This window comes from Coffea arabica, chromosome 6e (genome assembly GCF_036785885.1).
Source record: "Coffea arabica cultivar ET-39 chromosome 6e, Coffea Arabica ET-39 HiFi, whole genome shotgun sequence".
Lineage (NCBI taxonomy): Eukaryota > Viridiplantae > Streptophyta > Magnoliopsida > Gentianales > Rubiaceae > Coffea > Coffea arabica.
In genome coordinates, this window is record NC_092321.1 from 29387229 (window position 1) to 29411387 (window position 24159).

General features: G+C 34.7%; 1 protein-coding gene and 1 long non-coding RNA gene across 3 annotated transcripts; both read left to right on the top strand.

Moving 5' to 3' along the window:
• The first annotated feature begins 7156 nt into the window (after nucleotides 1-7156).
• Nucleotides 7157-11245, top strand: LOC113697091 (uncharacterized). 2 transcript variants are annotated; one of them, XR_003449787.2, is made up of 4 exons: nucleotides 7157-8980; nucleotides 9104-9174; nucleotides 10241-10492; nucleotides 10990-11245. It is a non-coding gene; the product is annotated as an uncharacterized lncRNA (long non-coding RNA). The 2 variants fall into 2 exon arrangements; XR_003449790.2 differs by having other exon boundaries at nucleotides 7157-8947.
• Nucleotides 11246-15991: 4746 nt separating this feature from the next.
• LOC113696685 (uncharacterized) lies at nucleotides 15992-17501 on the top strand. Its single transcript, XM_027216062.2, has 2 exons — nucleotides 15992-16226; nucleotides 16810-17501. Exons 1-2 carry the CDS (start codon nucleotides 16048-16050, stop codon nucleotides 17264-17266), a joined length of 636 nt encoding a protein of 211 aa, XP_027071863.2. The 5' UTR covers nucleotides 15992-16047; the 3' UTR covers nucleotides 17267-17501.
• Nucleotides 17502-24159: the final 6658 nt, after the last annotated feature.

Here is a 24159-nt window from a genome sequence, read left to right on the forward strand (position 1 = left end):
ATGTAAGTTAGGGTTTGATGATTTCTGCCTATACTTGCTATATGGATGATATATGTTGTATCTAAGCTTATATAGGAGGTTGTGGTGGTGGATTGAGGCAAGAAATGAAGAAAGTTTCATTGAATCCCAAAATTCCCAGATTTCTGGAAAATTTCAGCCTTGTTCTGTCCGGTTTTGTTGCACCATTTTAGAGGCCGAATTAAGCTTGTCATAAAACATGAAAGTTGTATAGAATGGTATTTTATAGGTGCCTACAAAATTTCAGCTCAATCTGAGCAACGTAACCTGTGAAAAGACCAAAATAACCTCACTGTCTTAGGATGTTTCCAGTGTTCCATTTTAGTCAGTTCATCCAGTTTATCATGTTTATTCACTAGGATCCGTGCTGATTTAGCCATTTGTCAAAACATCAAAGTTTTAGTACTCTGGCTTAGATTTTAAACGCCTCAAAGAACACCTTAAACGGACCTTGGTAACCTGAGATATGACCATTCTAGTACAGTGCGGTTAATTAGCCGTATAGTTGGAAGTTGGCTCTGTAAATTGGGAATTTGACCAGGTTACACTTGAAATTTGACCAAGTGATCTTCATGAAAGTTGTAGACCTTCGTCTTAGCTTCGAAATGGTATAATTTTCACACCAATCCGATAAGCGTAGCCTCAGATGTGTTCTTTCCGCAAACACCTGTCAAATCTGTCTTTTGTAAACTTCATTTCCGCATTTGTTATAAGTTGATTTAAGTCCTTGTATTGTCTTAAGCCTATTGAATGGCTATTGAACTTGGATTGTTGTGTGTATACCTTTGGGCTGATGAGAAAAATAATGAAGCCATAAATGGCTGGAAATAGTAAAACACAAAGGGCATGCTGTCCAAATTTACGTTCGAGGACTAGAGAAAAATACTTGCAATTTGAGTAAGGACTTGGCTGAATTTATACCCTTGAGAAATAAAATAATGACTGCTCGGAGTACGTTTTCTTTGTCACTTCGACTTAAATGGAGATTTCAAAGTTTTACGAGTAAGCATAAGTTTTACAAATATTTTACTCATAGCCTTTGGTTTAAATGTAATCTTTTCACTTCCAAAACTATACTTATACTTTGTACTAGTAGTTATTCGGATTTTCTTTGGTTCACTTAAACTTGGGAGGGGTTTAACTGTAATATTTTCTCTTGGCTATTATTAGGGTTTCTTGGCGATTGAGAGTGTTATCCGGGAGGATACTTTGGGCATTATTTTGCTTAAATAGGTGAGTGTTCCTTGTTTGCTATATTTTTCTTGACTTCATGCCTTGTGTTCTTGTTTGATAATGTGTTAAGTGCTAAGTGCTTTCTAGGATTTCCAAAACGAGTTTTCTAGGCGAGCGTGTACTTTACCGCGCTCGACCTAAATGAAACATGAAATTTTCAATGATTAAATGTTGAAATACTAGTTGCGCATGAATGTAAGCCTTGTTGGTTGAACTGGGCCCTTACCCTTGTTGCCGATCGACTCGAGCCAGAAGCGGACTCGATCGGGCGATTTGGTGACCGGGTGAACGTTTGGTATACTCGAGTATTACCTTGAAGGTTGGTGGAGCCTGGCCAATTTCCAGGAAAGGGGTGAATGAAACGAAAGAACAAACGAGGGTTTTACTTTCACAAACGCATTTTCAAATGAATGGAGGAATAAGGGGAAATGTCGGGAGAACGAACAAACGAACGAATTTATGGCTCCTTGTGAGCCCGTATCCTTTTAATGTATGTGTTAATATCGCTTTCCATGGTAAATGTTTCTTGAATTATTGATGCCTTATAGTTAATGTATTGGATTGATTATTTGATTATGTGTTCGGAACCTCACTGAGCTTATAGCTCATCCCTTTAGTTTTGTTTTCCTTAATAGGGGAAGGCACGCAAGGATGAGAGCTTGGTATAGACTAGCTTGGTCTAGCTCTTTGATTTTGTAATGGTTCTCGCCCTAGTGCTTGGCACGGGCTGGTTGTATGGTGAAGTGAGAACCTTTGTACATTTGATGGTTGTACTTCCTTCTGAGCTAGCAATGTACATATAAGTTTCGCTTAAGTTTTGGATCCTTGGTTTGCTCTTTCTTGTGGTTGTATTTCGGATTTGATTAAGGAACGACTGAGTCCCGGCGAGAGTTGGGCAGGCGGTCCGCCGAACCCTTTGGTTCGCCTTAGGGGGTGGTGGGGCTATCACAATGTGTTTCATCATGGTCTCCATCATCTTGGACATGTTCGAAACTTGTTCTTCGAGATTTAAAGTGTTTGTCATTATAGCAGGCATTGCAGCAGAAGAGACAGCGAGATCTTCAATAAAAAATTTTGATTGAAGAGTTTCATGGGAAGAGGCTGATCCGGTGCTTGATGAATCATCATCATACTTCAAAAATTTGGATTCGGATCCAAGTTCGAGCATGGCAAGAGCCTTCTCAATCGAGGCAGGAACGTCTTTGATCCCCACCGTGGAAGAATAGCTCATTGGTGATGTTGAACCAAAGACGGGATTTGACGCCGATGGAGCTTCCATGCTACTTTGGATGGAGACTCTCGTCATACTCCTTGTCACAGGACCAATAGCGTGGGTATTAGTGGCAACATGTGTAGCTTCCTGAACAGGCTTAGCATCAGTTGCCTTGGAACGTGCAATCATGATTTTGTTGCTCTTTGGTGCCATCGGCGATATATGTAGTTGAATATTCGAAGAGAAGAGATGGTCCCACTGGGCGTGCCAAAAATTTGTACGCGATAAAATTTCAAGTCTGTAAAAACAAGAAATATACACGACAAATATGTAATATATAAATTTAGAATAATTGTGAATACAATTTCTGGGAGTTTCTCGAACTTCTAGAGAGTTTCCTTCGATTCTTCTCCTCAAACGCCAATCCAAGGGCTTCACAGCTTGCTCTTGGATCAACCATCGACTCCCTCAAATCTTGATATGGAAGATTTGAAGGACTTGGAAGATATTTGAAGACTCAAGTCTTGATATATGGGAGACTCGGAGAGCTTGAAGATCCGGACTCTTGTAGTGTGGAGTTTCGATACTTGAACGTATGAGATGCCTCTTGGTGTGTCTCTGTGTGTCGACTTGGTAGAGAGACCCCTATTTATAGTTGTGGTATGAGGTAGAGGTTGAAAACATGTATACCACTCTACTTGTCTTGCGAGACATGCAGTCATATTAGAACTGTGCCAGTTAAATATTATCTCTTCATTTTGAAAAGAGATAATACCAATAGCTAATTCCTTGATTGGCCAAACCTGTAGGGACACGTGACGTGGCGCCATTTGATTGGGCAACGTATTGTAGTATATAAGAAGTATATATGGACTAAACAACTCCAAATATTATCTCTTCAATAAGAAATAAATATTTAGATATCTATCCAAAATTCTGTCAGGTCATATAGACATGTGATATGGTACGATTTGGTTGGTGGAGATATCCCTGCAATTTGAATTGATTTGGAACACCTCCACGTGACACGTGGCAAAATATAATTGGCTATTTAATAACCAAAATTTTCAAGTGTACATGACATATGGCAATATCCAATTGGATAAAAATAAGCCATAAAAATGATTTATAGACCAATGGTAATTTTTAGAATTTAATTAAAATTCCATTGTCTACAGTTGGTTAACATTATATTTAGTGAAATAGCTTGGTCATGGGCATATGAACCCTACCTAGACAGATGATATCATGAAAATCTACAAAATCGAATGGGTCCTGATAAATATGCAGTCAGAGAAATCTATCTGCATGCAAACAGCATATATGAAATCAGATTGAGGACCCAATTGGTTTATGAAAATGCCGATTGATTCAGGAAAATGAAGATTGTTTACAACATTTATGGCCCAAGGGATTTGGAAAAATAGTTTCGATGAAGACGCAGTGAAGATTCAAAAATAATTGTCGTAAAAGAAAGATTTGAACAGTTAGATTCAGTTGTGTCTTTCAAGTTTAAATTTGCTTTGTTCTTAAAAAAACTAACTTTTCCTGACATTATTACATCTCTTTACTGATGACTTTTCACAACTCAATTATTTTGCTTATGATACGGTGGTACTGATGAAAAATCAATATTTATTTTGCTATTAATCATTATTTATTTTAGGTTCTATCTAATGGGTATCTACCGAATAAATGTATTTTATGTGTTGGATTTTTGAAAATGTAAAGCCAATTTAGGAAAGTATATAAATGCAAAGAAAGGTATTAATTATTAGTATGTACATATACATTACAGATTATGTGAAATTTAGTTGTGTTGACGGTGCCCAACGGGTTAGAAAAACTCTTAATTTTATGGACCACCATGGAATGATACGTCTTTTGAAGCTCTTAACCATGGACACAACTAAAGAAGTGGTGTTAATTTCCTTACGAGAAGTGCCATTTTGTCACGGAGACATGTCTATTGTCTCATCTTGATAATGTAGATAAGAACATGAGATCATTGACGAATGCATGTCTAGTATCTTTAATACATTTGCCATTAGCTTATTGAAAGGCTTTAGTCGAAGTTAAGAGAGAGTGCAGATTAATTGATGAGCTAATTTGGATTGAAATAATGGTAGCTTTATGGTAAATTATTTTTATCTTTGCTAGCTTTCTACTTTCATTCTTTTTCTACCTTTTGTCTTTGCGAGCAGTCTACTTGCATATTTTCAACCCCCGCCTGAATGGACAAACAAATTGTGTGCTACTTAATAGATCAGGTGGTTTTCAACAATGGAATCCAGAATCGCCAAAGTCATCCAAATATGTATTTAAACAAAGCTATGAATTCTCTTACTTACATTTAATTTAGCTATTTTCATGATTGTAAAGGGAATAGGACATCTTGTTATTTTTATTTTATCATGTGTATATTCACAATTTCGTTGATTAATAAAAAATAAGAATGGCATCTCTCCTCTGTATATGCGGTTGCAAAAAAAAAAAAAGAATAATAAAAGTCAATTCAAGATATAGAAAGGAGCAGTTTAATAGAGTAAGAATAAAAAGACTAAACAAGTTCGGTGATGAGGGCTTTTTTTGTAAGTTTATTTCCCTTCTTTTAGTTTCTTCCTTTGTGGGGCTGAGTTTGGTAGATTAGAGTTGGTAACGGATGAATATATATAACTAAAACAGAAAAAGCCTTATTGACTCCTCCCAAACTCCCTTTTGCCTCTTCCTCCTCCCCCACCCCCCTCTCTCTGAAAGACAAATACATACACTCAGAGATCTTCACACTATTTCTCGTTTCGTCAGTGAAATTTTTGGCCTTGCTTGGATTGTTGCCTTTTTTTTGGAAAAAAATATTACATTTTTCATGAATTACTTTTTCCACATTTTAAATCACTTTTTTTATCTCACACGCATAACAAATACATATACCTATATTCATATTATATTAAGAAGAGAACGTTAGATTTGTATATTTAGTTTTTTAACTTTCACTTTTTGAAATTATCACTACTGTAAACCCAATGACTCAAATGCTTATTTCTTTATTAACAACTATTGAGTCTATTTATCACTACAAGAAATTTGGTCTTTTGTGACAATATTATCAGTGATAAGCAAAAACTTGTCATAGTTGACCCATTCAGTGATGATTTTTGATGTCGTCACAGATGACCTCACATAGACCTATCATTAGTGACAACATAGGATTAGTCATCGCGATATCGGTTGCACGCAACCTGTTGGTGTGGCGGGAAATTACCTTTGTGATGACCTGGGAAAATGTTATCACTAAAGTGGTCCATATAGTGACAACTTCCAATATCATCACTGTTGCTCTACCAGTTGAGAGGTAGTGACAACAATTAGTCATCACTGTCTAAAGTATTTGTTCCTAGATCACTTTCATTAATTCTACTATGCCACCCTAACTTTTGGGATTTAGCCCCAAATATGATAAAAACAATTCCATTAATTCTATTGCGCTAGCTTAACTTTTGCAATTTAGCCCTATATGTATTACACCAATTTCTTTAATTCTACAATTACACCCTTACTTTTGCAAGTTAGCCCCATATGTAATTCATCAATTGCATTAAGTCAACTATGGCACTCTAACTTTTGCAATTTAGTCCCATATGTAATACATGAATTTTATTAATTCTACTATAACACCCTATGGTGTTGCAATTTAGCCTTTTTTTATTAGCAAAATACAGAAGATATCTTAATAAACTATGTATACATATTTTATAATTTTCCCAAACTTAGGTAATAATTTGTTATAAATGTAAAAAATATTCATACATTCCCTATTTATCCTGATGACAACATGGTTGAAATTAATAATTAGGATAATCTAAAAATAAAGTAGTCAACAGTAGAATTTAACAATAAACTGAATACGAAATTAAATCTAATCCTAACGTTTGCATGATAAAAAGGTTGTTATTAATTATAGTAGCCACATTTATCATTTATGAATTGATACTCATACCAAATAGATTTAGCGTTTCATACATCTATTTGCAAACTATTTTGATTGTTCAATCAACTAATCCGGTTGTCAGGTCTTGTTAGACTGTAAGTCATACATAATTGATGGCACCATAAAATGAGTACCAAAAAGATTTTGATTAAAAGAATGTTTATTTTTTTCAAATCATAAACATATTTCTAACAACATTTTTAGTTATTGAACTATTTTGTTGTATAATAAATTAGAAAAAGTCCTATATTGGTTAAAAATGCTTAAAAATTTTTGCCCAAACACACTAAATTGTCATATTCTATTTTTTTAATACAACCTGAGAACAAAAAAATAAAAATAAAACTCAAAATAATAGAAAAAGTTAGTTACATAAAGATGAGAAAAAGAAAAAAGAGAGAGATAGGAATAAGGACAAAGAAAGCGTGATTTTCTTGCATCTAAATTGGAAGAAAGCGTGTTATTTATATGTATGGAACTAAGGGCGGCAAACTAAAAAATTCCAGAGGCATGGCGGGCTGAAGGAATTTTAAGGAAATGACATGTTGGTTTGTTTGGATACCTCAATTATCCCAAATAATATTTGGATTGCATCATAGACACATTTTCCAACCCACCCTTTTATCTCACATACATCACATCACAAAAAGTGTTACAGTAATTATTCCAAATAATATTTTAAATAATACACTATCCAAACACTCGTTTGCTTCATTAGTACCCACTCTATGTCTGAAACACTTGGCCAAAATTTCAGACACCTCCCTTTCTCTTTGTCCTCCTCACTTCCCAGAAAATGAACTCCTCTATATCAACCGCACACTCCCAAATCCATCCATGAACTGAAGTTTGCCATTGTCATCAATTTGGGCAACTTTATCGAGCTCGCACCACCAACATCCCTAATACGGCTATTACACTGGCTTGGTGGCAAGAAATCAGAAATTAGGGCTTGAAAATTTGAGTGAAAGCTAGAGTTTAGAGCTTGAATCTAGGTAAAAAATTTTCTGCAAAAACTACCGTCCAAACAAGGGTACTGAGTACAAAAGTGTAGGTTCCAAAGGGCATGTATGGAATTTCATGATCGCTATTCTATTTCCTGAATCAATTGGGTTTCCTCTGCCTCGCACAAAAGCAGTGTTCCCTCCTGCGTGAAGCTTGTAGCTGTCCACACAGAGCCAAAGTTCCGGACAAGTGGAATTGGTAGACTTTAGCTTCTGTCCAGCAAGTATTGTAAAATTGGCTTGGATTTTTGCAGATTATGTTTCCTTGCTTTTACTTGCCCTCATTGCTTCTGGAATCTGGACTATTTGATTTTCAGGATTTTGTTGTCAATGTTATAATCTATTGTCAAAGCACAAAATTAGACATCTTTTTGAATTTCTGTTTAAATTCTTGTAATTTTTATGAACATTTACGATACAATTGCACACATTACAATATTGTTGGTGTACAGTCATCGTTGAAATTTGATAAAGAAACGATTTTGATAGCTCGAATATTTTATTTTGTGGCCTTTCCTATATTACGGTTGTCATTGTGGTAATTATTGTTATATTTTCGATGATGGAATTTTGCTAATTTGGCAACTTTTTGACGATTTTTTTTAATAAAGGGCCTTTCTTGGATAGTTAGCTATATAGACCATGTTTACAAGTCGAAAAAGCTTTTTTGATCAAATTGTGCTAGAAAATTAAAAAGATATCTAAAAGGTGTGAACTTGCTCAGGTTTATATTATTATTTGCTGTTATCAGTCATCTATGTAAGATATTTGTACGTGGTGATATTGTTTAGAATCTTAAGCTCATAGTGTTGGGTTAGTTAGTTGCTGAATTTTAGTTATCTTGGCTGATTTTTCCCGTTTGCCAGGAACCCTTTTGAGTGTTCGAAGATATTTCAAAGCATACTCAAGTTGTTTTAGTTCTACTACCTTATAAAGTCAATTGAAAAGTTATAAAGTTCTTCATGGTTAGGATGAGCTTATTATGTTATGGATTGAAGGCATAATTTGAGTTAATTTCAATATTTTGTGTCCGATTTTGCAATGCATGGTACATATTTTCGTTGCTATGGCTAGTTGCACCTTCCTGCTTCTTGTCAGATTTAGTTTTTAGGTTCAATCTTGTTAGTCTCCGATTTAAGCTTGAGCAAGTTTTGAATCCTTTTTGTTCTGTTCTTATAGATTTGTTGGATTTTCATGAATTGATTCTTTATTAGTGATTTTTGGCTAGAGTGCTGTGAATCTTGATTTGGGTTCTGGCAAAATTTGGTCAAATTCATTAGGTCTCTTTGGAAGTGCTATTTCTTATAGCTAAGAATAATAAACGAGCTAGTCCATTTTGGCTTTTTATGAAATTTGAAATCTGAGTCTTTTTTAAGGGGTGAACGCTTCAGTCTTGATTTGGTTTTTTGGTAAAAGCAACAAAGATTGTTGCTTTTTCATCCTTTTGTGGAGTTGGAGGTGATTTGAGTTTGTGGACTCGAGGAACTTGAGGTTGGTTTAATGTTCTTTTACTCGTATTCCACTGTAAGTACCAGGGATTCTTGCGCTCCCCCCCCCCCCCCCCCCAAGTTTGAACTTGCATTGCTTCATCCAAAGGCTGGAATGCCTGAACTTGATATTTTTCACATAACATTTGCCTCTGCTCAGATTCAATAGTATATTTCCTCCAAGAAGCGGCCTTTTCCTTTTTGTCTTGGGGAATTCTTCATTTTTGACGGGTATGTCTTCCTTTTCAGTAACAATATTTTTATTGAATTGTTTAGATGCCCAATTACATCCTTGGATACCCTAGAAATCTCCCTTATGAGCAACAATTTCGATCTCTGAAGAGGCTAGTGGCCCAGAACTAACAACTTGATTAGTAAGAGGATCAACCAAAGCAACTTCTAAAGCAGTATATGCCCTTCTCCTTTTATTTATAGTCCAGTCAAAACTCAACTAGCCAATTGCTTGCTGAATTGTAGCTCTAAGCATCTTGTTTTTAAAAAATATCCATAATATTCAAAGATTTCGACAGCAAAAAGTTGACAGACAAGCAGATTAATATGTTCTGTACATTTTAAAATAGTCACAAATCCTTCCGTTCCAGTTTTTTACCTGGAAATAGATGTCAAAGGTGAGTTATATATTGGAATTCAGTTATTTTTACCACAAACTCGAGAACCAAAAGTAGTAGCTGAATCTATCCCACATCATGATCACCTAGGACTTAACATTGTTGATTTTACATGATGACATGAAATAAGGGGAATTAAAAAAAAAGGTTCACGAAAATTGAATATCACACTCAAAAGAAAAAAGTCCAGGAGATTACAATATAATAGTGGTACAAGACTACTATCATGTAAGACAATAGGATTAGTCAAAGGCAAAAGACAAAAGAAAGAAAATGCCCTCATTTATAAACATTTCACTGTCTATGATCATGTGTAAGCTAGATTAATTGTAACCGCAATTTCATCAAAAATAGGATTAGCACCTCTATGTCCTCTTACTTCCACTTACGCCCTATTTGCAAACTCAATAAGAAAGCATATACAAGAAACATGGTCAGGATGCATTGGAAATTCTGAAAAGTAAATATCACTTCAAATTGTAAAATAATTTGAAGTATCTGTGTACAAAAAACCAAACCAAGATACCCAAACTAATTAGCTAAGCTGTCTACTTTTTTGGTCGATGATTTTGTGTTTAAATTTTAGAAGCCTTGTATTAGTTTAGACAAAAATGCATAGATAATTGGTTGTGATACTAAAGATTTAAATGATATGTTCAATGACATAGGCACTGCACAATGGAAGGGGGGAATTGGTTCAATCGGAAAGAACATAGTGGAGAGAGGTTAAATGTGAATGAAAGTGAACTCGATACCTTCATTAGATTGTTGGAAGATGCAAAAAAAGAGCTCTATCCAGGCAACTAGTTTTACTCCAAGCTGATTAAGAACTTGCAGAGCAGCAACTTCAAACAAGAGGGCTATATGAGGATTTGATTGCCCAAATGAAAGAGTTACGCAAATGAAAAACTCCTATACAGGTGAAGACACAAGTTCTCCCCGTCTCCATTCTCTATTGCAACTACTGTTTCATTAAAAAATTCTTAGTTTTCTGGAAATCTGATTGTGATACATTAAGAGTGCTGCTGATATCACAATGCAATGCCTTGGGAATCATTTCAAATGATAAATGGATGGTTCTAAACTTGTTGGTTCTCAGTTGCTTATAATCTAAAGTTGATGTCAGCTTCTTGTTCTTAGGATACTTTAGGCAATTTATGCTGTTAGTTGCTTATATTTCGAATTTGCTGGCTATGCAAATATGTCTAACAAATAAGCTGTTTGGAAATAATTAATGATCTCTTTATTTTAGCTGAAACTTTATTTTGACCGATTCTTTTACTTCTTATCAAGTTGACAGTAGTTGGAGTCTTGTTTTGTATGACTATTCATTCAAATTCAGTAATGTAAGGTTGTAAAAGCATATTTTCTGACTACAGTCTATTCTAATGCATATAATGCTTTATTTTCAATGCAGTCCAGCTTGATATTGATCATGACGAGGCTGTTGGATATGATGATAAAGATGGTTGAAGTCTGACGTTAGTGCTGCAGTCTATGCTTTAGTTTAGAAATCTAGTACTCTGTTTTTTGAGAAGGATATGTATTGACTATTAGTGCTTGAACTGATTATGTGGGTTTTGGGATCCAATATTTTTGGTTGACTTCTGTTTTGATGAATTTATAGAATTTTATGGCCATATATGTGAATTTGTGGCTTCATTTTGGGTTAATTTTGCCTTTTGTCAAATTGAATGTTTTGCTATAATTTGTTGGAAATGCTATGGCAATGATATATTCGTAATGATCAATTTCAGCTCTTCAAAACAAAGCACAGTGACAACCTTTAGTGACGACTATTCTTGTCACTGAATAATAGAATTGATAGTGACAAGTTCAAGTTGTTATTATAAATTTCAAATTTGTGATGACTTTTGTTACATCTATGACAAAAATATAGGTGAAATAATGACAAGAAAAGTCGTCACAGAATGATATTCATTAGTGAAGACTTTTTCCTCGTCATTAAATAACAAGAATCTATGACGACTTTCAAAAGGTTGTTACATGGATCTATTTGTGATATAGAATCTGTGATAACTACGTGACAACAGAAAAATTCGTCACTATATTCATATAATGACGACTTTTCGGCTTTCCATGACCACTTTTGTTGTCATAAAAGACCGATTTTCTTGTAATGTATGTAAAACGTTCTTGTAAGAATTAAAGAGGTTTGGAAATTGAACTCCTTACGGAAATAAAATTCTTTCAGTGGAAGAATTACTACGTGAACTCATATAAAGGAAATATACGTGAGAGCAAGAAAACTAAACAAATTTACGATCCGTTGAATAAGGAAAGAAACAAATATTTCGTAATCAGTAATCGATTCATAACTTTAAGAATTTGGAATGATAGAAATAGTCTAATTTTAAAAATAAAAAAAAAAGATTATACCGAACTAAAATTAATTAATGATAGGTGTATTTTGGACAAGTTTGTGATGGCATGCTCATCTATTTCTGAAAGCAAGACTGGAACCAAAACTCCTTGAACCGCTGGTACAGATTTTTAATGCTTTTTTATATTTACAAAAATAAATATACTTTTAAACATTATTTGGGCTAGGAAAAAATGTTAATACCTACCTTGATTATGTCTTATGGTTCTTCTAATGGGTGCCTACTGGGTACTCATTAACATCCATAAAATTTACATATCCTACTATGTATATACATATACTATCAATTATTACTCTCCATTGCATTTATATACTTTTCCTATTTAAGTTTACCTACCATCTTTTGTATTTGCATATTTTCTCTAATTAATCTTACATTTCAAAAAACATAACATTTAAAATATATTTTAATGAGTGCCGAAATGGGCACCCATTAGACACACCTTATTTCTTATTAGAATACAATGATAAGAGCAATAAAGAAGGGATCTAGCCTAACTATTATTTACAAAATCGGCATAGGAATAGTTTTTCTTACCTTCTATCTTCTATTTTATTCGAATCATTATAAGTTCTTTGGTTTTGATTTTTAAGAACTATATATTCTTTGTTTTTATGATTTTAAATACTAAATGTGAAAGAAAAGGATCCTGGAGTTTTATTTCCTTATAATGCATTTTTTTTCAGTATCTCCTTTATGTCAATTTTACTTCAAGGAAATAACTCTAGATCAATTTTACTACATTATTTCCTTTAAGTCAAAAGCCTTTTTATTCTTTTTGAGGCCATGTAGTAGTATGATTAGTGTTACATTAGGAAAATAAACTTATTAAAGTCAATGTCCAACTTGAACAGAATTTTAGGGGTGATTTTCAAAAGTAAGTGAAGAACATGAAAGAAACTTTATCAGGGTATGCTTAGAAACTAAACATGAGTTGGAAATCTACATATTAAATTTCATTTTTTGATCTTAAGAAAGAAGAAAAAAGACTTATGACTAACTACATGCAAGAAACAGGCACCAATAGAAGACAAACCCAAAAAAAAAACACAGATAAAACAAAGAAATTAATATTTTTAGTTCTATCATTTTCAAACTTTTTTTTTTGGAAAACCCCGGTAAAGGGGAGGGACGCTACCCGCGCTTTTATTCATAATAATCCGAGATACAAAGGGCTAATATTTTAACAATTTGTGTTTCTAGAGTTAAGGTTTGTTCACCCTCCTAACAGAAGGCAATCCAATGAAATCTAGTTGAAATCCCCCACGAGCCAAACGTGGCTAATCAGTCCAATGCTCATATATTTTGATAGTCTGGTGAGAATGAGCTACCCCAACATTTGCCAGAGTATCCGCCACCTGATTAGCCTCCCTGAGGCAGTGGGAGAACCTAGTAGGTACGTCAATCAGCTTCCATATTTGCTGGGCCTCCAATCGAATACGCCATGGGCACTTGATATGATGTTGCAAAACCCCTACCAGTAGTAGGGAGTCTAGCTGAACATTAATATTTGTAATTCCCTTTTGAGCACATAAACGAAGTCCTGTCAAGAGAGCCAATGCCTCAGCCCGGATCAGGGGCGGAGCCAAAAAAAAATCTAGTGGGGGCAAAAATAACACTAAAATTTTTTATCTACTATTTTTCTAATTTTTTAAGCAAAAAAAAGTCTCATGCATAAAATCACCATTTCACAAGTTAAAATATTTATCAAATAACCCATTTATTAGTTATTACATTAACTAATCAATTTTCAAATTTCTTTAAAATAGTAATAGTCTCATGCTCTAGAAATATATTTGCAAATAAATTTAAAATAATAATAATAAGAAGTAATTGTTTAGAACCTGATTTTGATGGTCTCCTAAAGTTGGTGAAAAGAGCTGCAAAACATGGCGGACCCAAGTCCTAGAAGATCAATTGATTCTGGTGCAATCTCTAAATAGGATGAAATGATCAAAAGAAAGTGTAACAAGATTTGGTTGTGGAAAAAAAATGGCTCTCGTATGTATGTTGGGGAGTGGGAACAACCGAGAGCCAGATGAGGAAAGGGAAATTGAGGAGTGGGGACAAAGGAAGTAAATGATAATTGGATGAAGTGATAAAAAGAAAAAGTAGTTGGCTTGGGTGTGGAAGAAGAGGAGCCGGTTGTGAAGGGAAGTGGGGGACCACAGGAGTAAAGGGAACTTGGGTAGTGGGGACCAGAAGAAATGACTGATATAATTGGTACTTGGCCCTGTTGGTGGGAAAATGGGAACACTAGAGGAGGAAAGTGAATGATATAAATTTTGTGACCTATTCTTTCACATTTTTTCTAAAAAAGTTCCGGAGGCACCTTTAAAATTATGTCAAAATTATAGATGTATTATAGGAATTTAAGGGGGCACTGGGGGCATTTAAGGGGGCACTGGGGGCACGGGCCCCCAGTGCCCCACTTTAAATCCGCCCCTGGCCTGGATACAAGATGCCTCGCCGAAGAAAGCTGAGAAGCCAAACAAGGGGCGCCCGACTGTGTCCCGTATAACTCCGCCTCCACTAGAAGTCCCATGATTACCTTTGGAACAACCATCTGTATTCTCCCCCCTCCCCTGGTTTCCATTGAATTAGTTTGAAGTCAAACCTCTTTTATGTGTGATGACACCAGTCATACAACTGTGTAAATGTCCGCGACCGAATATGCTCTTTACAATGACCTTCAAGTCTCCAAGAAGATGTCCTGACAGATAGAAGGGGGATGCGGCGCGATTGCTTCAAAAATTGATATTAAAACAAATAAATTAATATTTTTAGTTCTATCATTTTCAAACTTATTCTTGTTATTCATGCACGATTTTTTGTGCGTGCTTTTGCCGAACTTCTAACTTTAGTTAAACTTTTAGTAAACTTTTAAGAAAAATAATTGTAACATGTGTATCTATTATACTCATATGGTATTTTACTAGCTATATGGATGACAAAGAGAAAATTTTTAAAAAAAAACATCGTGTAAGCAACCGTTTGACCCAAAAAAAAGAAGCAATCAACTGCTCAAGGTTCGGTTTCTATGAGTTATATAGGAATTATGCTTGTCAAAAGTCACCAAGAAATATCCGAAAGTAATGAATTTTAGCCCTATCATCTACACGGTTGATATTTTGCGACGTCGTTCTGTGGAGTTCTAAGAAGTAGTTTTTTAAGAAAAGTGAGATTTAAATTCAGAAAGTGTATAAAATATAATTGCAGCAATTATTGTCCTACTTACAAGGCTTCAGGCACAAGAAACTAGCATAACATGAAGCCTTGTAAGAAACTAACATAAGATCAATTAATAAGAATGTTCATCAAGATTAATCAAGACAATATACAGTGCATATTCGTATGATTAGATCGTACCTAGCAATTAAACAGCTAATAAACAAGTCAAAATTACTCAATTTAACATAGCATCTCCCAATAATGGAACCAAAATCTTTTTAAAAAGAATAGATTTTTTAGGAGTCTACAATTATTTTTGTCAGTAGCCAATTAACTTTTGCTTCCACTAATTTATAACTTTAAAGTAGATTTTTTCCACTTTCTATGATTAGATCGTACCTAGCAATTAAATAGCTAATAAACAACCCAAAATTGCTCAACCTTTTCTTTTAGTATAGGTGAGAGGTTTCAAACCCGAGAGCTGCCCTCGCACGGTTCAACCCATTCCTCTCCATACTAAATTTAACACAGTATCTTCCAATAATGGAACCAAAATCTTTTAAAAAGAATAGATTTTGTTTTGGAGTCTAGGTTATTCTAGAATCATTTTTGTCAGCAGCCAATTAACTTTTGATTTCGCCAATTTACAACTTTAAAGTAGATTTTTCTTTGGGAAAGTAATTTTAGCGAAAATTTCTCTTACCGAAGGCACCTTCCAGTCAAGAATTACGAGGCAAAAAAATACTTAACATATACATTTCCCTTAGAGCAAAAATACAGTAATGGCAAGTTTCTCACCTTTCTCTCACCTATAGCCTATATAAACTACCCTAGCTAGTCATTGGTATCCACCGCATAAACCCTTGTGGCAGTTCTGTCCAAATCTTGTCGAGGGCAAAATGTTGAGAGAAACCATGGGGAAGTTATGTTCGAAAGGTTTCGACAAGGGCACCAGCCATAGGAAAGCACCACCTCCGGTTTGGTGCCCATTGAGGTGCACTCTAGACGAGCTCTACAATGGAGTGGAAAAGAGGATCAAGTTTCCCGGAGGACGCATGAAGCTCCTCCCTGATCCTGGGTATGAATATGTTTTTTGTAATTAACATCTTTCCTTATTCCTACATCTAAATTAATATGACAAATTTATCATAAAATTTATTGTGTATCATTGATATGGAATATTGATTTTCTGAAAGAATCAATTTGAAAACGAATTGATGAGTTATAATATCAGTTAGTTATTTAGCACCCATAATAAAAATTAACGGTTTATCTTTTTTAAGCTTTTTGGTGATATATATATATATATATATGTATATATACGTACATTTAGATTTTCTATCTCCTTTTTTTTTAATTTTTTGACGTACATATTGAGTTTTAAGATTATTTAGATGGGGAAAGATTGGGTTAAGTAGCGAGGAGAAAAGGATTTTAAATAAGAGATCTTGGTTCAAGAATTCTTATTTACAAATAAAAAAATTTATTTAAATAGGAATATTTCTAAGAAGAATTGCTTGTTATTGACAAAGCACGCTTTCTAAAACATTTTTTCTCAGATATATCATATCAACAAACTGCTATGACAAACGATGTCTAAACATTCTTCCAAATAACCTCCAACCCAAAAATAATCTAATACATTTACATTGAACTTGTAGCGTGATAGCACCGAATGCGGATCCGGAGACACTTGTGGTGGAAATCCCAGCGGGTGCAAAGAACGGCTTGAAAATTGTATATCCGCGCAGGGTCATTCTAGACGACAGAAAGGTCCCCAGGGATGTGATTGTTGACGTGATAGAAGAGCCTCATGCTGAATTCCACAGGCACGGCAATGATTTGTGGGCTATAAGGAAAATTCCGCTGATGGAATACGTTACCAATGAAGCCCTTACAATCGAAACATTGGATAAGCGTCTTCTAACTGTTCCGAAGATAGAACCTGGGTGTGTTATAGAGATTCCCAACGAAGGCATGCCTTGTTGGCACTGTATCGGGGAGACAGGCTCCATATTTGTCAGCTTTGAAGTTATCTACCCAAAGAATCTGAGTTTGACAAGAGAAGAAAAAGATGAACTCAAAAAGTTGCTGGCTAAGGAGGAGAATAATGTGTGATGAATTACATAAGTGGATCAAGTAACAATGCTGTGGGCAGTCTCGTGATTGTGTCATGTGTCTTTCTTTAGTACTAGTAATGGATTGTGACTATTGCGTTTGGTTTATTTCCATCGAGTTCGAGTATAGTTTTCAGATTTTTAATTAGCTAGGTATAAGGATGATTTGTTCGTGTTTTAAGTTGTTCTCTATCTTTGCCACATCGGCCACATGCTATATCAAATTCGATTCCATTGTTTTTAGAGTTAATAACACTTAGTCATGATAATACTCTATCACCCTCAAGTTCAAAAATATAAATTTTGCCCCCCAAAATGAATAGCGTTTGTAGTTTTAACTTTTATCACTTATGTGAATATTTTTCTTTCTAAGTTACCCTCAACATTTCCTAGTTTGTAAATGGTCAACTTTCGAGCCTTTGCATTTTTTAACTATAAATTCATCTCAATATTCTGCTATTTAGTTACTTTATTGCATTAGCATATGTATATTTTAACACTGCTTCAAATGTGAGTGGCCCCGCCTCGACCCCCATCTTTTATCTAATATATTATATTGCTAATGTGAATTTTTACACTGTAATTTAAAATAAATAATGTGGTATTTTATTTTGATAAAAGAACATGCTCTTTCTCGACAATGAATGGTATTTGTGGTAAGAAATTGATTTTGTATGTTAAATATGTTTGATTTTTTTATTTGTCACATGTTGCATATTATTTATAAAAATGCAATGTCTATTGATTTAGATTTCACATAGTATTCACATAGTATCAAATATGAATATATGAAATTTAAAAGACCAAAGTGATTATTATTACTTTTCATATATATATATATATAAAGGGTAGTGGTCACTTATGGGGGTATCCATGGGGGTACTAGAGTAGGGTAGGAGTAGTGGGAGAAGCCGAGGTATAGGGCATGGGCTAGAGGTGGCAATTTGTCCCTAGTCCCAATGGGTTACCATGCCCGTGGAGACTTTGGATGGGATGAGTATTGTAATTTGATATTGGACTTAAAATGGGACAAATCTCAATTGTACCCATTAATTGATGGGAAATTTTGGAAAATACTTGGGTACCCATTGGGCCCAAATATCTCACCAAAAAATTTAATTTATTCAAAAATTATCTCTAACAGTTTTTCTAGTCATACCAGCAAATATAATCTAGCAGTCTTCCTAGTCATTATCCACATGAATTTCCAGCATTTCAGTCAGTTTAGACCTGATATCCATGGACAATGATGAAAATAAATATTCAACACCCTAAGTGCCTTGGCTATCTTGATATCTGTTGGAATATGGCTATATATCTATCTTTTCCTTTATTTGTTAATCCAATTTTTGGTGGGAATCCTGAGTATAAGGCACTTGCATGTTTATTTTCTTGTTAGCTATTTCCTTTGCCTTTTTGTTTTCATGTTTTTGAGGAAGTGAAAACGTCAACTTCATATACGAATAAACCAAAATGTTCATTCTTTTGGTTTAATCTAGAGAATATATGTTCATTTTTACCAAAATATCATGTCTTTTTTAAGCAATTATTGATCATTCTAGAGTGTAAACCAATGTTATTCCGGCTCAGTGGACTAATTTGATTATCCAATGCTGCTACTTGCTAACTTTTTTTTTCTACAAACGATATTACATTACCGGAAATTGCATTACATTCCCCATTTGATGAAAAAATGAATTCATGAAAATATAAATTCACAATAAGACTAAAAGAAATTTAATAAATAAAAAATATTAAAGTTATATAAAAAATAAAAAATGAATTAAACGAAAAAATATATATAAAAAATAGATTTGGGTATTGGGATGGATCAATCTAAACCCATTCCAAAGTGATCTCGCCGAAGTTAGTCCCAAAATACATATAAATAATGATGGATCCAAACCCATATAATTCGGTTCTATCTCAAATCTAATCAAATCCCGCCCATCCCGCCCATTTTGCCACCTCTAGGCAGGGGGCAAGAGGAGCTTTTTTCGGCGTAAGACAGGGTCTGATCTTTGCTTTCTAGCAACGCCTCGACACTAGCAGTCATTTCTGGTACCTTGCTCTGTGCAAAAGTTTATTCTTATGAGAAGCAAATCATGTATAGGGAATTACTCGAGCAATATTATATGCCAAATTCACTTCCCATTTTCATATATAGGACAACAAGCTTTCTTATTCTTGACTCGTGATGTGATTAACATAGAAGAAGGCTTACCTTTAGGCTCTCTGCAAGGAATGAATGGTTAGCCAGTTTGTGTACTTTTGCCCATTTTTTCCCCTCATTTGTTATGAGCGCCTCACCTATTAATTTGATAATTTCTTTGCAATGCCTTACATATCCATTTTGTGGAAAGCACCTTCTCTGTTGGTTAGTAATTCCTTGATTGGCTCTGCATCTATCATAATTAATTGGGCTTGTGAACCATGCCAACTAATATATAGTTCTTACCTGTCAGCCGAAACAGAAAACCATGAAAACAAGATTGAGAATGAAGCAACTTTTAGAAGAAAAATCAGTATCGAACTCGAACTAGCATGCCACAGAATCTTATTGCAGCTTACAGGAGTTAATTATTTTCATCTCAGTTGGTTTACAGTGCAGGAGCAGGAAATCAGAAAATTGTGCATTTTTCTGCTGAGTTTCGGAAACAAACGTACAAAACTTGTTAAGGCAGAACTGCTACTTACCATGGATTTTTGTCCATAAGTGAATATGAGGCTGAATTTTGATATAGCGAGATATCTCCATAGATCTGCTCATAGATTAACTTCTCATGTTTGTGATCTCTTTAGGGTTTCCATAGGGAAGAAACTTAAAAGCAGGGCCCTTGATTCCCTTGGAACTCATGATCCTCTAATTCGATTTAGGAATCCACCATACCTTACGAAGGAACCGAATGAAAGTCCAAAGGATGTAGAGTAAAACAGTGTTGAAGAAACAGAACATGAGAACCTCATTAATACCCATACTTGATTCGGTTATGAACTGATAATCGAATCTAATTTAGATGCCCATGAATTATTTGTTCTTGAGCTTTTTACAATGTGGTATGGCTGCGAATCCACAAATGAATATTACGAAAAGACAGATCCATCAACATCTGTCTACCATAGCTTATTAAATTGCGGGATATCTGAAATAGGAAAGGGCAAGTATATATGGTAAAGATACTAGGCATGGATGCGTCAATGATCTCACGATTTAGAATATTTATGACTGCGTTCATGGCCAAGTTGTTGGACAAATTAGTACACACAAACACAAACATATACATATATATTTATAGGTACACACACGTATCTTGCAAATTTTTTTTTGTATAGTGGGCAAATTACACATCTTGACATAGTTTTTCATTTGTAGACACAGTTATTATTTGTATATTGGGCGGAGCCGCATATAGTTGAGGGTGGGAAATTTCCCCTCCCCCAACCCTTAACTTTGGTAAAATCACAAAATAACCTTAGGAAATTTGAGAAGTTTTTGAATTATATTATATATTTGTCCTCTAAATATTGTGCAATCAGCTTTTATAGTTGCATTGCCCCTTAACTATTTAGATATCATAATGATCATCTTTTGTTAGACTCTTGGACCTTCTTCAAGTTATATAATGATTGATCCATTTGGATTGAAAGTTATTTGAATTTTTTTTTTTACTATTGCAATTTTTTATGTGAAGTATGCAAGATGGAAAAAATGTTGGAAAACATGTGTTTAAGACAAATAAGAAATACTTTTTTTTTTTAGATTTTTTCAAATTTTTTATGTTCCTAACTAAAATAAGTAGAATGATCTTATTGCTCAATTAACGTCACAAAATTAGATTTAATGGTACATATAACAAATATGTCTATCAAACAATGTTAACACATCAGACATGACAGTTACACATTGCACCCCTTGATTTAGGGTCCTAACTCCATCTCTGAAATTGGATTCTAAATTTAAGCTCAATTATTTTTTTTGTGACTCTTGCTAGGTATAAATAGATTTGAAATAAAAATGTTAGTTCTACCACTCAAGCCCTACATCAAAGTAGTTCTTGGAGTGAGAAGAGTAAAAGTCGACAAGAAATTTGCATTACAATTATTTTTTAAGTACTCTTAAATATGTTTGTGCTTGTCAACACAACAGAGAAAATATGTAATAAACTTTTATAGTATCAATGTATGAAAAAATACAAAATTTTTAAAATGATAAATTTGTAGTTTATGTGTCATTAAAAAATAGCAAACGCTTGTATCATTCTTTTTTATTATATTAATTTAGTACCTGATGCGTCGGATTGATAAGTGTTTATTTTACATCTTATTAGTGTGTATTACTAATTTTCTAGTGTGTTTTAGTCATTTTAGGATTAAATAGCTAGGTTTCTAGTGGAATTTTTCATTTTGTGGTTAAGTGAGAAAACTTGTGTTTCTATGGATTTAAGTGTGGAAATTTCATGTTTTTGTAGGTTTTAATGATTCAATTATCAATTGAAGTAAAATGAGAAGATACTTTATGATTGTTGATGATTTAAAATGGATTTCATGTGACGTGGAAGGATCAAAGGATGGAATGCAATCAAGAAACAAGAAAAAAAGCATTGGCAGCAATAATACATTTCGATTCTTTGACTTTAATTTGATCTACAAAACTTGGATTGAGATGATTTTTGAACTATTTTAAAGTTAAGAGGAAGAATTACAATTCTTATGAAGACATAAAATACTAGTTCTCATGTTTTTATAGTCAAAAGTTCAAATTACTGAAGTACTTTTTCTGTTGCGATGCTTTGAAATGGTCATTTGACCAGTCATTAGTATTTTGAACATACTTAGCATCCAGATCTCCAAATGACTTGATTCTTGAGCTATTCAAAAGCTAACTCAAAGAACTACAACATTCTTGTTTTGTATATAATATTTGATTCAGCCTTCTTCATAGAGAAATTTTCATATCAATATAGGACTAGATTTAAGTCCGGATTGTGGGTCAAATTCAAGGCAGAATGCAATCTTTTAAAGGAAAAATAGAACATCAATCGAGCCGTGAATAGTAAGCTATCTAGGGCTGGATTTTGGGTAAGATTGCATTCAGAGAAGATGGCTCAACTTGCTTAAATTGCTCAATCATTTCATACCTTTAATGGTACATCAAGGAATGATTTTTCTGCTGAAAGTGAAGCTCTAGAATACTCTTTTAGACATTCTTCTTTCTATATAAACATATTTTAAGCAAGAATCAAAGGAAACTTTTGGAGGTGGAAGAAAAACACCACAAGATGCAGAACTTTGCAGGTTTCTTAGTTCTTTGGGTTAGTGTAGGTTAGGTGGTTTTATTACGAACTTGTATGGATCTCAATTCGGATGAAGACGAAGATCGAAGAAGGAAAAAAGGGAGGGTCACATGTGATAGGTGATACGAATCTCGTTGGCGACGAAGATTCGCGACCCAAGATCGCTTGTTGGATTTGTGATTGACGACCAAGGAAGGTAGCAGCGGAAACCCTACGACCTTTCTAATCCCCGTGACTACGAACTTGTTGATATTATCTCAACCCGTAATCAAACGAATTAGTGAACCTCAGGCAAGTATAGAAGGCGCCACAACTCAAGTGTGATTCTTGAATTGATAAGCCAACAAGAACACTAGAGTATAACTCTAAGTTGTTCAAGGGATGCTCGAAAGCTATAGAGAAAATTATCTCACTTGATTTATGATAAAAGTGTCTCCCCTTTTATTGATGTATTATGGCCCCTTATATAGGGTACAAGTAATACCTAATCTGATAAGGAAAGTAAAGCTAAAGGTGCGGCTGGTATGGGCCCTAACTAGTGAAGGAAACGGAAAAGGAAACGACGGCCTCAACCCTCGATGGATAGGGCTTCATGCCGGCTTTCCTTCCTAGGCAGCCCAACTTAACATATAGTGATGAACAAAATAGCAATCCTACTCTTGGCGATTCTATGTGCAACATGCACTTAGCCAATTATTCAAGCTAATCAAACTAACACGTAAATAAATGAAACTACTGAAATGGGAAACGAGGTTTGGCAAAACCCTAAACCTCTGGTATAGCTTCAATGCTCAATACCAGATCTCGATCACCTTCACTGGGGTATATGAATCCCTCAAAGGACTTGTGTATGGCCTGTACAAGTACATTGAATTGCTCATGAAGTCTCTTTGCACGAGCCCTAGTGATGGGCCTGTTTGGAGCTTGCACGCGGTCCTCGGCCCCTCGATCACTCGAGTCATTGTTGGCGTGCCCACGTACTATGATGCTATCATTCCCCTCCTCTTGAGAAGGATTTGCCCTCAAATCAAAAGCTTCATCTGCATCAAAAGGGGCCAAGTCAGAGACATTAAATGTAGCACTAACGCCATACTCACCCGGAAGATCAAGTTTGTAAGCGTTGTCATTGATGTGCTCCAACACTTGAAAAGGTCCATCACCCCATGGTTGTAGTTTATTTCGCCTTTGCACAGGAAAACGTTCCTTGCGCATGTTCAACCACACCCAATCGCCAGGTTCGAAAGTCAGCTTTTGGCGACCTTTGTTACCTTGCTTGACATATTGAGCAGTTCTCCTCTCAATGTTGGCCTTGACTTTCTCATGAAGTTGCTTAACAAAATCTGCACGTTTCTTACCATTCAAGTGTGCCAGCGCTCATTACTAGGTAATGGCACTAGATCAAGAGGTGTTAGCAGATTAAAACCATAAACACATTCAAATGGAGAGAAACCAGTAGTAGAATGGACAGCCCTATTATAAGCAAACTCAACATGAGGTAAACATTCTTCCCATGTTTTCAAGTTCTTTTTGATGATGGCATGCAACAAGGTATCTAATGTACGATTCACCATCTCAGTTTGACCATCACTTTGGGGGTGAC

Coding starts and splice junctions, on each gene's coding strand:
- LOC113696685 (XM_027216062.2), top strand. CDS start 16,048: ATGTTGAGAGAAACCATGGGGAAGTTATGTTCGAAAGGTTTCGACAAG. Junction 16,227..16,809: donor AAGCTCCTCCCTGATCCTGG/GTATGAATATGT, acceptor TTGAACTTGTAG/CGTGATAGCACCGAATGCGG.